The sequence below is a fragment of the Rana temporaria genome, chromosome 1 (assembly GCF_905171775.1).
Source record: "Rana temporaria chromosome 1, aRanTem1.1, whole genome shotgun sequence".
Taxonomy (NCBI): Eukaryota; Metazoa; Chordata; class Amphibia; order Anura; family Ranidae; genus Rana; species Rana temporaria.
In genome coordinates this window covers 211,588,207-211,603,687 of record NC_053489.1, presented here as the reverse complement: position 1 = coordinate 211,603,687, position 15,481 = coordinate 211,588,207, and the positions used below count along the sequence as shown (strand labels likewise).

Here is a 15,481-nt window from a genome sequence, read left to right as displayed (position 1 = left end):
ACTTGTTACTGAAAAATAAATTATAATAATTGAAGACATTTTAGGTCACTTTTACCATTCATGTTCCAGGTAAAGGCGTCTCGCAACTTCTGTCCATCTATTTCCATGTCCAATCTGATGGGAACTAGTACTTCAGGCTGAGAAGCATTTTCATGAATAACAGCTGGATCATGGTCATCAAAACTGTTAATGATTGAAAAACATCAGTCAGTTGTAGATAAAAATGTAGGCAAAACTAGAGTAGCACAAAGTCACATCTAACCAGTAAAGCAATAAACCTTTCTTTCTATTCCAACACAGAGGAAGGCCTACTTCATATAAGCTTGATTCCTGGTCTATGTCTGCCCAGTGCTACAACCCCCCAGCACACACCTTTAAGTACAATTATTAATCCCAAGTCCTCTTTAAGGATTGTTTAATACACTAAACAGGCCATATAAGGACAGCCCTACAAGGACCTGTGAGCAAGATAAGAATAGCATATCACAAAAAAAAAAAACAGAGAAAGCAGCACCAGTATTTGTATCTGCCGACTTTTACATTATAGTTTTCAATGTGAAAAACCGCTTTAAGCAAATTGTGTTTATTATTTATTGTGACTCGGACCCCTTTCACACTGAGGTGGCTTTGCAGGTGCTAAAACGCCTGCAATGCACCCTGAAACAGCGGCTTAATTCACTCAAGCTGTGCGCTGGCAGGACGTTAAATGTCCTGCAAGCAGCATCTTTGGAGCGGTGTGAAAAACCCCTCTTGCCCATTGAAGCGAATGGGCAGTGCGGCCAAACCGCCGGCAAATTGGCGCGTTACGGGTGGTTTTAACCCTTTTTCGCCCGCTAGCGGGGATTAAAAGTGCCCCGCTAGCTGTCGAATACCTCCGCAAAAACGACAGTAAAGCGCTGCTTTACCGCCGCCCACGCCAGTGTGAAAGTGGCCTAAAAGTGTAAGTAAACCCCCCCTATTGCTTTCAGCCAAGGAAGCTGCCATCTTTGCCTCCGTTTAATCTACAACTGCCATGATGCTGCACAGGTGATCAGTTAGGACACCAGCCATTGGATGGTTTGACAGTTTGGTGCCGGAAATAAAACCGTTTTATGGATGGGTTTACTTCTGCTTTAAGTTGGGTAAACACTATAAAAAAATATATATAATAAAAAAAAACAGGTGAACGATCATTTACTTTTCCTAGTTTCACAGCAAGTGAGGAAGGAAATTGTGTACGAAAGCTGTTGTCGTAAAGCTTTTCCTCTGAAGAATATGTTCGCACGATTTTCTTATAGTGTGTACAAGCCTTTAGAAGATCGGATCACATATAATGGCAAATTATCAGTTAATTTAAGTGGTTCACATACCTTGACACAATTTTTCTGTACTATGAGGCACATTTAAATTTAAAACATGAAAAAAAGGGGGGGGGGAGGGGGAATATTGGATGAAATCCATTTTCTTTTTTCTGCATTATGCAAGATTTCCAAAGCACTCACTATAAGGTTAGATACAGGTGAAACTCGAAAAATTGGAATATCATGCAAAAGTTCATTTATTTCATTAATGCAACTTAAAAGCTGAAACTAATATACGAGATAGTTTAAGCCGTGATTTGTCAGTGAGGATTATGGCTTACAGCTCATGAAACCCCCAAATCCACAATCTCATAAAATTGGAATATTGTGAAAAGGTGCAATATTCTAGGCTCAAAGAGTCCTATTCTAATCGGCTAATTAAGCCATAAACCCTGCAAAGTGTTCCTGAGCGTTTAAATGGTCTCTCAGTCTGGTTCAGTAGGAATTACAATCATGGGAAAGACTGCCGACCTGACAGTTGTGCAGAAAATCATCATTGACACTCTCCATAAGGCGGGAAAGCCTCAAAAAAGGTAATTGCAAAAGAAGTTGGATGTTCCCAAAGTGCTGTATCAAAGCACATTAATACAAAGTTATATGGAAGGAAAAAGTGTGGAAGAAAACGGTGCACAAGCAGCAGGGATGACCGCAGCCTGGAGAGGATTGTCAGGAAAAGGCCATTCAAAAGTGTTGGGGACTTTCACAAGGGGTGGACTGAGGCTGGAGTCGGTGCATCAAGAGCCACCACATACAGACAGATCCTGGACATGGGCTTCAAATGTCGTATTCCTCTTGTCAAGCCGCTCCTGAACAACAAACAACGTCAGAAGCATCTTACCTGGGCTAAAGAAAAACACACCTGGTCTGTTGCTCAGTGGTCCAAAGTCTTCTTTTCTGATGAGAGCAAATTTTGCATCTCATTTGGAAACCAAGGACCCAGAGTATGGAGGAACAATGGAGAGGCACACACTGCAAGATGCTGAAAGTCCAGTGTGAAGTTTCCACAGTCTGTGTTGATTTGGGGAGCCATGTCATCTGCTGGTGTTGGTCCACTGTGCTTCATTAAGTCCGGGGTCACCACAGCCGTCTACCAGGAGATTTTGGAGCACTTCATGCTTCCTTCCGCAGACAAGCTCTATGGGGATGCCGACTTCATTTTCCAGCAGGACTTGGCACCTGCCCACATTGCCAAAAGCACCAAAACCTGGTTTAATGACTGTGGGATTGATTACTGTGCTTGATTGGCCAGCAAACTCGCCTGACCTGAACCCCATAGAGAATCTATGGGGCATTGCCAAGAGAAAGATGAGAGACCGAACAATGCAGAAGAGCTGAAGGCCGCTATTGAAGCATCCTGGTCTTCCATAACACCTCAGCAGTGCCACAGGCTGATAGCTTCCATGCCACACCACATTGAGGCAGTAATTGCTGCAAAAGGTGCCCAAACCAAGTACTGAGTACATATGCATGCTTATACTTTTCAGAGGTCTGATATTGTTCCATGTACAATCCTTGTTTTATTGATTGCATGTAATATTCTTATTTTCTGAGATTGTGGATTTGGGGTTTTCATGAGCTGTAACCCATAATCATCACAATTATGACAAATCACAGCTTGAACTATCTTGCTTTGCATGTAATGAGTCTATCTCATATATTAGTTTCACCTTTTAAGTTGCATTAGTGAAATAAACATACTTTTGCACGATATTCAAATTTTTCGAGTTTCACCTGTAGCAGTGCAAAGGATTCCTGAGGCACTGTTTTTTTATTTGTGAGTGAATCAGTTTCTTTTAGATCACACACACACACACACACACACACACACAGTAGATGGAGGAATGTTCCCCATTGTATTCTGACAGCAGGGACTCCTATGTCAGAATACACTAATCAGAACTGTAGTGCTTACCAAATAATAGTTTTCCCAACAAGCCGGATCGGGAGAAGTTGATCAACTTCTATGAGACAGGAATGCCTAATAGAAGGATCTAAATTTTGATCTATGGATAGCTACATCTTGAGCTACTGAGTCTTTTAGCTTTGTATACAAAATGCTTTACATCAAAAGAAGCAAACCAAAAGCCTTCAACATGTGAAAAGCATCCTAAGCTCCAATGGTGGCTTAGAACGCATATTAAATATGCATTATTTTATACTCATCGGACTTAAAAGGAAAATATTTGAATTGTTTAAGCCTATCCATCACACAACATTTATATATTCTCAACATTCTAAGGTTTATGATTAACTAGTACATACCTAAAGTTATAACAGCATGGTATCATTAGGAAGTAAAATCTACAGTGCAATGGTATAGAAGTAAAGTTCAGACAAATCTCACCAAAGAGGGAAAGTCCTCTTCTTGTCACGACCCAAGCGATTTCTGTTAATAGTAGTCGAACAGGGCACAGCATCTAAGTGATGGGAGCTGTTGGGCAGTGTTGGAACCCACTGGCTGTTTCGCTTTGCTTTTTGTTCCCTAGAATTAAAAACAAAAAGACAAAACAATGTTTTTTTTACAAAGGGACATATATATATATATATACACCGGTATACGGTATATATACATATATATATATACACACACACATACACACACATTAGATGAAGAGAGACAACTTAAAGTGCTTGTAAAGTCTTAAGGTTTTCCCACCTTAATGCATTAAAGAGGTGTTCCAGCCGTTTGCGTTTATTAAAAGTCAGCAGCTAATAAACACACACACTCGCCTATCCCACGATCCAGCGATGTGGCCGCCCGAAGCCTTGGCTCTCTCCCCCGCGCCAGCATTACTAGTGTGGGCACCTGGCTGTGACAGCTTGCGGCTTCACAGCTGGGTGCGCACGCACGTCCTAAGAGTCTGTGCAATCTTATGGGACCTATGACATGTCCCAGAAGATTGCAGGGAGGGAGTGGGAGAAACGAACTTCCGTTTGAGTCGCCTAGGGGGCGAGAACAAAAGTGGGAACTGGGTACCTGTCAAAACTAGGTAGCCCCCCCACCAAAAAAAAAAAAAAAAAAAAAGACAGACATTCTAAACATGGCATGTCAGGGGGTCAAGAGTACTTAAAGCAGAAGTTACACTTTTGGGTGAAAAACCTTCTGTGCTGTAGCTCCCCCCAGCCCCTCCTTTTTCCTTACTGGGGCTAGATCCGATCCAATGATGTGCATGAGTAGCGGCTCCAGCTGCTGTCGCTCTCCTCATTGGACAGATTGAAAGCAGGAGTCATTGGCTCCTGCAGCAGTCAAAGGCTGTGACACAGGAACAGGGTCGAGTCCCACTGTCTGTGGATGCAGCAGCGTGACTCGGGAGTGAGCCCGCATAGGTGCCCCCTGGAAAGCGGCTTTCCGAATGGGCACCCGATAAAGAGGGGCTTGGAGCGCTGGCGGGGGACCCCAGAAGAAGAGGATTGGAGCTGCTCTGTGCAAAAGCATTGTACAGAGCAGGCAAGTACAAGCATGTTTTTTTATATAAATTAAAATAAAATAAAGCAGGGGGTTACACACCCTTTAAATCATCGAACAGATTTTCTATATCCAATACCTGGAAGACATGGATCTTCCTTTATTTCAAAGTCAAAAGTAATTTAAGGCCATGTATAAAATGAATTGGCATAATTTGGGTTTGAAATTATTACCCATATCTTTTAGCCCCTGTTCACATTTTCATTTGTTTTGCTCATTGTCACGCTTCACGTATACAGCAGCCTATTCATTTCAATGGTCTGCCTACGCTGGTCAAAGAAGCTCATACACCTTTTTAAACATCAAGCTTTGCAAAAAATTTTACACGTAAAATCACTTTTTTCCTGCCGCATTAGGGGTGCCATTAACAATAAACACCACAAGTGCAACAAGCATATTATGCACAGTTCTTGAAAGCAAAATCTCATGATTTTGTATGCTTTCACGCACTACACCAGTGTGAATGCAGCCTTAAAGGGTCACTAAAGGACAGAACAGATCACTCACAAGCGAGAAGGCAATTACACAAATTACAAACCCTTTTCAATCGATTGTTTCCTTTGTGATCACTTACCTGAGGTAGGTTGGAGGCTCTGTGCTAATGGAAACAGCTTTGTATTTCTCATCGTTCCCATCGAGGATCTCTTCAACTTCTGAAGCTTTCAGTAGAGTAACACTAGTAGCTAATGTTGTGTATCCATGATCTAGGTAATAATCATAAGGGAGGAAGTCAAATAATCTATTTGAATAGTTGCCATCTCAGTGTTACAGGAAATACATCACATTCAATAAGATTTTTTTCCCCCCTTTCATTTAAATAACCCTGGCAACTTATACCAATATTATATTATTGAGTTTGGGTTTAATACCGCTTTAAGGTAAAAAATGTGCTGCCTTTAGAACCACCTGTCACATAGAGAACTTCTAGTTCCCTGGATATACAACACAAATGTTCTTTTCATCCCCTCAAATGCATCTTACTTTGTGCTTTATATGTGGAACCTTTGACAATGGTGTGCCGGCTAGGGCACAGCATGAGTATATCCTAACTAAAATTGCTAGAAAAAGAATAGTGAGAAGTGAATTATCTTTGGCGACACATTTTGGTTGGCTATACAAAGACAATCTCCCTATCCGGAAACAAACATAACAGATATTGGTGCAACATGTTCTCTAATGCTGAACTTCAGCTTTTGATACACTTTACAGTTCATAAACAAACTATGTCCCTCACTAACATGTGAGGCTAGATGTACATTATAAACTGTATGAAGCCGAGGCTACCTACAGCACTATGTACGGGGTTCAAGCCGAGGCTTTCAGTCTCATACCCAGAACAGTGTCGATCACAGCAGAGCCCAGCCATTTAGACAGCGATGTATTCTAGCAATGAATACAAAGCTTCCTCTCTGATTGGCTGAGTCAAAGGGCGGGCTGATGTCACAACCTCTGACTCAGCCAATCAGAGGAAGCTTTGTATTCATTGCTAAAAAACATCACTCTCTGAATAGCTGATCAGATACACTATTGTGTCCTGGGTATCAGACAGAAAGGTCTCGGCTCAAACTCTGAACACAGTGCGGTAATGCTGTATGTAGCCTAAGGTACATACAATTTATACAGCACATCCAGTGGCCTCACAGGTTAGTGTGGGACATAGTTGTGTGTAAATTATGTAAAGTGTATCAAAAGCTGGAGTTCAGCTTTAAGCTGCGTCTCTGTTATCAATATTCCAACCTGACATCTCATGCAACAATAATGCCACTTTCCCACAAGGATTACTACTACTAAAACAAACAATAATTTAAAACAATGTTCAACAATCTCTAAGAGACAACTCATTTTCTGGTAATCATAAAAGTGATACAAAATACAACACAGGCATCTGAAACATCAATTTTTGTCCTTAAATCATCCAGTCTCTCTCTACTTCTCTGCTAAAAAGGGAAACAGTGTCAAGGCAGAGCTGCCAACTGTCCATCTCTGTCCTGTACATCACTGTTCCAAACTCCTTCAGCACAGACCTCATTAGGGCTGCAACTAATAATTATACATCAGACAGGAGGCTCATATCTTATGCATTATCTTTCTTTAATAATGCCCATAGCAGAAATATAACTTTTTCAGTGATTTCAAGTAGAAACGTTTTACTGAAAGAAAACAGAAAAAACTACAATACCCAGCAGCCCTCAGGCTGGGTCTGCCAATCATGAGGCAGGACAGCCGGTATATAAGGGCTGCCTCCCCCAGAACCTTCCTCTTTCTTTCTGCTCATGGCAGAGATAAGTATTTTTATGTGTTATTGTTCTGTTAATATCTTAGTTGGGCGATTATTGTTTCGATTGATCGGAAAATAGCCTTAAAAAAAAAAAGCCAATTTATTGGGCAGATTACAAAACACAAATTGCCGCAAAAACACATTACATGCTTTTCTGCAGCTTCTCCATTGAAGTATATTGAACCAAAAAAAAGCACCGTTTTGCGTTAAAAAGTCCTTGCCCTTTCCAAATACGCAGCAGCTGAAAAAAAATCATGGATGTGAACGTGTCGCGACGTGCGCGACGCTGTCATATAAGGAATTCCACGCATGCGTCGAATCATTACGACGCATGCGGGGGATCCCTTCGGACAGATGGATCCGGTGAGTTTATACAGACCAGCGGATCCATCCGTTGGGATGGATTCCAGCGGAGAGATTTGTTTAGCATGTCAGCAAATATTTATCTGCTGGAATCCATCCCAGGGGAGAAATATCCGCGGAAAAAGATCCGCTGGAGTGTACACACCATAAGATCTATCCGCTGAAACCCATTTGCTGGGATTTTTCAGCGGATGGATTCCATCGTGTGTATGGGGCCTAAGAGAACCAGTAAGTGTCCAAATGAAAAAATTCCAACAGGAGTTTTATAAAGCACTAAAAGAAGTTGAAAAGTATGATCGCTCATCAAAACTTACTGTTGAAGAAGCCATCCTTGTTTATCCAGAGATCGTTAGTGATGTGGCCAGAATAGTTACTGCAATGCCACCCACCCAAGTCCGTGTCGAAAGATTATTTTCAGCCCTAAAAATAATAAAGTCTGACTTAAGAGCCTCTATGAAAGAGGATCTGGCAGAGGCAATTCTCTTCCTTAGAACTCTACACTGAATTGATTTGCATTTGCTAAGCCTACAACTACATTTCAAGATTAATATAAACCATTTCTAGGTTTTACAGATTTTGTTTTTGGTCCATTATAGATAAGCTTTGTTTTTGTTCTAAAACAACCAAATAATGTGGTTTGTATTTTTGAACTGGTAAAGATCCTGTTCCTGATGTTTATGCCTGCTGCTACTATCCAGCCACTTGATTGATTAATACAAAAAAATTAATAAAACTTTGTTTTCATTGTGTTTGTCTTTTGCTTAAACTGCGCAATACAGTAGACTGTTGGCTTCCCAGTCAGTAGTCCTGTGGTAGGTTGCGTTTCTTTCCCTCAAGGAATGTATAAAACACATTCGCATATTAATACAGAGGAGTCGGAAGTACATAAAACTGAGGAGTCGGAGTCGGAACATTGATCTACCAACTCCACAGCCCTGGGTGTGACCCAGGCCTGAGATGTTTAGTAACATAACAGGGTTAAAAAAACAAAAGTAAGTACAAAAAGAGCAAATAATCGCTACTGTAAGGGGTTCATTTTTTTTACTGTGGGACAGTGAAAGTAATATTTACAGTAGCAATTTGCCTTTTTGTACTATAAAGGGCTAACTTAATTTTTTTAACCCCATTATGTCACTGGCTGATTAATCGATAATGAAAATTGTAATCGATTAATTTCATAATCGATTAGTTGTCGATTAATCGATTAGTTGTTTCGGCTCTAGACCTCATAACCAAAGCCTAGCCATGTGACCAAGCTGTTTAACCACTTCCCGCCCGGTCAATAGTAAATTGACGTCTGGGAAGTGGTTTCATTATCCTGACTGGACATCTATTGACGTCCTGCAGGAGAACAGCCGCCGCGCGCCCGTGAATCAGTCTGACACACCGCTACACTGATCTCGGTAAAGAGCCTTTGGTGGAGGCTCTTTACCACATGATCAGCCGTGTCCAATCACTGCTGATCACAATGTAAACAGGAAGAACCGCTGATCGGCTTTTCCACACTCGCGTCTGACAGACGCGAGTAGAGGAGAGCTGATCGGCTGCTCTCCTGACAGGGGGGGGTATGTGCTGATAGTTTATCATATCAGTGCCACCCAACAGTGCCGCCTACCAGTGCTACCTCATTGGTGCCGGTGCTGCCTTATCAGTGAAGGAGAAAACGTACTTATTTCCAACATTTTATAACAATAAAAAAAATATACAGCCTTTTTTATTTGTATAGCAAAAATTAAAAACCCTAGAGGCGATCAAATACTGCCAAAAGAAAGCCATTTGTGGGAACAAAATGATAAAAATTCTGTTTGGGTACAGTGTAGCATGACCGCGCAATTGTCATTTAAACAGCGACAGCGCAGAAAGTTGAAAATGGTCTTGGGCAGGAAGGGGCGTAAGTGCATGGTATTGAAGTGGTTAAGGACTAAGAACATGGAGGATTCAAAACGAAATGAAAGCAATTCAGATGTTTCTATGGAGTTTTATATAAAGACTGTTGTGAGCAGTATAAACTTCTTATGTAGACAGTAAAGTCTATTTGAATGTCTTTGCCAAGTATTAAAAACATGAAGAAATGCAGAAAATGGTGAAACCGTATTTACATTTCTTCCCATGCGAGGAGGCGACAATCTTCTTCCTTTCTTCAACAGTGGCCAAGCGTCTCCAGAGAGACGGGTACCTTTTGTACAGTGAGCCCCTAAACATGCGCAGGAAATTCCCCACCTGTCAAGAAAAGTATATACAACACGTTAGAAACATTAGATGACAGCAACTTGCAAAACTAAAAACAGACAGCAGTATCAAGCAATAGCCGGTATACGGGAGACATCTTTAGTCTTGATAATTGAAGAAAATGACTCGAGACACCTCAGAACAAGAGAGGCTACCTACCATATATCCCACAATGTGCCTCTGAAACCCAATAAAGTAAATCTGTGCCAATATAAATATGGGTGCTGTCATCCCTGGTTTGTTATAAAAAGGCCAAGTTCCAAGCTTTACTTTTCATTGAGTCAGGATAAGCAAACAGAACAAGAGTCCAGACTTTGGTGGCTGCAAGATTGATCTAGGCTTAATGGTTCAATAACACTTTGAGTTACTAACCTAGAGTAAGCATGCAGATCAGAACTTTACTTTCCCAATAGACATACTTGTTCCAGGTCAGTGACTGCAAACGCACTCAAGCCAAAAAGTTAGAAAAGCAGCCCAGTACAACCCCAATTCCAAAAAAGTTGGGACGCTGTGTAAATCCTACATAAAAACAGAATGGAATGATTTGCAAATCTCATAAACCTATTTTTTATTCACATTAGAATATAGAAAACATATCAAAATGTTTAAACTGAGAAAATTAAGAAAAAAAAAATGTCAGCAACACGTTTAAAAAAGTTGAGAGAGGGCAACAAAAACCTGGCAAAGTGGTACTACCAAGGAAGAGCTGGAAGAACATTTTGCAGCTAAATAGGTTAATTGCTATGAAGTCAGTAACATGACAATGGACGCACAAATAGGGTCAGTAGTCAGCGGAGCGCACCATCTGTTGCGCCTACTACGCAGACTTATTCCATTTATCCCCAAAGAAGACGTAGCAGTCGTGGTGGGAACAATCGTGAATTCCAGACTGGACTATGCAAATGCCCTTTACCTCGGACTCCCAAAGTACCAAATCTCTCGTCTGCAAGTCGTACAAAATACGGCCGCCAGACTTGTGACTGGGAAAAAAAAATGGGAATCAATCTCACCTTCGTTGAGAACCCTTCACTGGCTGCCAGTAAAAGACAGAATTGCATTTAAAGCACTCTGCCTGACACATAAGTGCATCCATGGGAAGGCTCCGCAATATCTTTGCGACAAGATAGAACCTCACAATTCGAATCGCGTTCTGCGATCCACCGACCAAAATCTGGTCAGGGTACCAAAAACCAAATACAAGTCCAAAGGAGAAAGAAGGTTTGCTTTTCAGGGTCCTAGACTATGGAACGCTTTACCAACCAGCATTCGGTTGGAGGAAAACCACCTGACTTTCAGAAGACGGATCAAAACTCTGCTCTTTTGATGTCATGAGACACGAACAACTAGCGCCCAGAAGCGATTCAGTTCGCATGCGCCGCGCTTTATAAGTTTTTCATTCATTCATTCATTCATGACTGGGTATAAAAAAAAAAAAAAAAAAAAAAAAAAGGCAACTTAGAGAGTCAGAGGGGGTTCTTTACAAAAAAACAAATCCACTTTGCACTGCAAGTGCACTTGGAAGTGCAGTCCCTGTAGATCTGAGGGGAAACCGACATTAAGGGAAGCTCTGCTGATAAAGATGGGCAGAGTTTCACCAAACTGAAAAAATGCACCTACAATTTGTCAAATATCAGACTAATGTGCAAAGTAAAATTGCAAATACAGTATATCATCATCTCCAGCACATAACATCAAAAGATTCAGAGCCGGTTCACACTGGGGCGATTTTGGATCCGACTTGAAATCGCCTCAAGTCGTCCCAAGTCGTGCTGTCAAGAAAAACAATGCAAGTGAATGGGAGTGGTGTTAATACACACGACTCAAGGCGATCCGACTTCAAAAGAAGTTCCTGTACTACTTCAATCCGACTTGTAGGCGATTCCTACCCATTGATTTCAATGGAAGTAGCTTTCAAGTCTGATCACTGTTCATAGTGAGGCGATTTTGCCAGAAGCAGAGAGGAATTTACCCAGAAGCCACCAGGTACTCCCCTGTCCCCAGGCAGCCCCCACCTTCTTCCCACCTTCTTGGCACGGATTACTTTCACTTTCTTGGTACGTTGTCTCTGTTTGCAGCAAGGCTGCCAGAGTTAGGAAAGAGGCCGTGGATAATGAGTCCCTTATAAGGCTGGTAAAAGAGAGACCATGCCTCTACGACAAGAGGGACCCCTTTTACAAGGACCAAATGAAGAGGGACAATGCCTGGCTGGACATTTCTCGCCTGAGGATTGGGGCATATTGTCTGAGACCGACCGCACTGCCAAAAGTAAGTTTAACCTTTTTATTATATGTCTATTTTCCTTGCCTAGGCATGCTGGTTGTAGTTCCATACATGCCACTTGTTTGCACAGAGAATGGCGGCATGAACTCCCTCTTGAAGACAGCAACAATAGCGCACACCGGCATCAATAGATCCCCTGGCAGGAACAGTATATCCCATGCTGGCAATAGTAGATGCAGACAGGAACCATAGATTCCCCAAAAAAGTAGATCCCTAACAGGAACACTACTTCAAATGACAAGAACAACAATAGATCCCTGATCGGAACACTAGTTCACATGATAACAATAGATCCTTGACAACACTAGATCCCTGGCATGAACAATAGGTCCCCCAAAAACAATGGATCCCTGAAAGGTACACAAGTTCACATGAGAACAAAAGTAGATCCTTGACAAAACTAGATCCCTGGCAGGAACAACAGATCCCCCAACAACAATAGATCCCTGATCGGAACACTAGTTCACATGAGAACAATAGATCATTGACAACATTAGCTCAATAGCATGAACAATAGATCCCCCAACAACAATAGATCCCTGAAAGGAACACAAGTTCACATGAGAACAACAATAGATCCTTGACAAAACTAGATCCCTGGCAGGAACAACAGATCCCCCAACAACAATAGATCCCTGATCGGAACACAAGTTCACATGAGAACAACAATAGATCCTTGACAAAACTAGATCCCTGGCAGGAACAACAGATCCCCCAACAACAATAGATCCCTGATCGGAACACAAGTTCACATGAGAACAACAATAGATCCTTGACAAAACTAGATCCCTGGCAGGAACAACAGATCCCCCAACAACAATAGATCCCTGATCGGAACACAAGTTCACATGAGAACAATAGATCCTTGACAACACTAGATCCCTGGCAGGAAAAACAGATCCCCCGACAACAATAGATCCCTGATCGGAACACTAGTTCACATGAGAACAATAGATGCTTGACAACACTAGATCCCTGGCAGGAACAATAGGTCCCCCAAAAACAATGGATCCCTGAAAGGTACACAAGTTCACATGAGAACAAAAGTAGATCCTTGACAAAACTAGATCCCTGGCAGGAACAACAGATCCCCCAACAACAATAGATCCCTGATCGGAACACAAGTTCACATGAGAACAACAATAGATCCTTGACAACACTAGATCCCTGGCAGGAACAATAGGTCCCCCAACAACAATAGATCCCTGATCGGAACACTAGTTCACATGAGAACAATAGATCCTTGACAAACTAGATCCCTGGCAGGAACAACAGATCCCCCAACAACAATAGATCCCTGATCTATTGTAACGCACAGAGAGCATTTTAGACACAGGAAAACAGGGAACAGGGAAGAAAAAAACAAACAGGAAGAAGAATGATGTCAGAAGAGCATAGTAGCTCTGATTGGCCATTTCTGACATTCCCTGTCCTGGAGGCGATTTATAAATCGCCCCAGATCGCCTCAGGTCGCCCTGTGGTTCACATTCAAGTCGTGTCGGAATCGCCTCTGGAAGTCGCGCTGGAAGTCGGATCGCCCCAGTGTGAACCGGCTCTGGAAAAATCTCTCTACACAAGGAACAAGTCTGAAAAGCAATATTTGATACCCATGATCTTCGGGGTCCTCAGACAGCACTGCATTAAAAACAGGTATGATTCTGATGGACATGACTGCTTGGGCTCAGGAATACTTTCAAAAATTGCTGTCTCAACACAGCTTGCCATGCTATTCCAAAAATACAAGGTCTCTATCATGCAAAGAAACCATATCTGAACACGATCCAGAAACACTGCCGTCTTCTCTGGTCAAAAGCGCATTTCAAATGGTCGGCTGCAAAGTGGAAACCTGTTCTGTGGTCAGACTAATTGAAAATTGACATATTTTTGGCAACCACGGGTGCCACATCTCTTGGACTAAAGAGGAGAGGGACCTCCTGGCTTGTTCTCAGGGCTCAGTTCAAAAGCCTGCATCTCTGATGGTTTTGGGGGTGCATTAGTGTACCGCATTTATTGGGGTATAGCGCGCACCCCTAAAGTTGCAGCAGATTCCTGTGAAAAAAAGTTTTTTTGTACTTACAGTTTTGGTGTCTTGTGCCGCGTCCATCGGCGGCCTCGTCGGGTCCGGCGTCCGTCTGCGGCTTCGGGTGTCCTCTTCGTCGGGTCCGGCGTCCTTGCTCGTTTCCCGCGCCGAGTTTGAATACTGTGCCGACGTATACAGAGCGCAGTACACTTGTGTATTGTCGGGCAGGCTCGGCAACTCTCTCGCTGACGTCCTGTACGTCCAGGACGTGAGCGCGGAAGGAGCCGAGACTGCCCGACTATACCTATCAAACTCGGCGCGGGAAAGCGGGTATCGGCGTATACCGCGCACCCACGATTTTGCCCTGTTTTCAAAAGTGCGCGGTATACGCCGATAAATACGGTACATCAAATGGGTAGCTTGCACATCTGGAAAATTAGCATTAATGCTAAAAGATATATCCAGGTTTTAGAGCAGCATATGCTCCCATTCAGATAAAGTCCCTTTCAAGGAAGGCCTTCAATATTTCTGCAGAACAATGCTAAACAGCATACTGCACCTATGGTAACAGTATGCATTTGTATTAGAAGAGACTAGGTACTTAAAGTGGTTGTAAACCCTTACAGGCCACTTTCACCTACAGGTATGCCTAGATTAAGGCCTAACTGTAGGTGCTGGAAATATCTCCTAAACCTGTTTAGGAGATATTTACAATATCCCCAAACGATGCCGTCTTCTGCACATGCGCCGACATATTCGGCACACTCTTGAAAGGGCACACTGTGCCGTTTCAATCTGGGGTCATGCCGTGACTGGCAGCTCCCATGCGCGGGAGTGACATCACGCGACTCCGGCCAGTCACAGAGCCGAAGTTCGTGGCCCCGGGAAGGAAGAGGGGTGAAGAAAGGACATTTACAGTCAGCAAGGAAATTGGGGACATCGCAGGCTTCGGTTTCAGGTAAGTGACACATAATGGACTGCTATGCGATGCATAATAGCCCATTATGCTTTACCTTTGCTGGGAAACGGAGGAAGTAAAATCCATTAGGGTTTACTTCCTCTTTAAATGGCCTGTCTGCAGTCCAGACCTTTCACCAATTGACATTTTTTGGCACATCTTGAAACAAAAAATACAAAAGGTTTTTCACCTCAACCCATATAATGCACAAAGGTGAAAAACCCTGAGAATTTACAACTCCTTTAAGGAAAGGTTAATCTTAAAACTGAACTCTCAGCACCAAAACGATCCTTAAGGCCTCAAGTACATAGGGCAAAAAAGAAATAAAAAAATCCCATTTAAGGCATTTGGCATTAATTTTTTTTCAGCATAAAAATGCACCTATAATGTTAGCATACAACAGAACATTTCCTGCACATCGCTAGGAATGAACTTAGGTGGGTTTAGTATGCTGCCTGGGATTGGCGTCAGGAAAGGAAATTATAGTATTTGATACAATTTTTCATATTCCTGGTGCCAACATGGAGGCATATATGTGGTAGACCAA

General features: G+C 42.4%; 1 protein-coding gene across 3 annotated transcripts in view; it reads right to left on the bottom strand.

Annotated features, from left to right (window-relative positions):
• SMARCB1 (SWI/SNF related, matrix associated, actin dependent regulator of chromatin, subfamily b, member 1) overlaps positions 1-15,481 on the bottom strand; it is a 30,150-nt gene that overhangs the window by 11,052 nt on the left and 3,617 nt on the right. For all 3 annotated transcript variants that reach the window (XM_040349063.1, XM_040349055.1, XM_040349049.1), the window contains exons 2-5: positions 9,547-9,667; positions 5,381-5,510; positions 3,685-3,822; positions 56-183 (exon numbers count right to left, since the gene is read on the bottom strand). In XM_040349063.1, the coding sequence (XP_040204997.1) occupies positions 56-183; positions 3,685-3,822; positions 5,381-5,510; positions 9,547-9,667 (517 nt within the window). The remainder of the gene's footprint in view (positions 1-55; positions 184-3,684; positions 3,823-5,380; positions 5,511-9,546; positions 9,668-15,481) is intronic.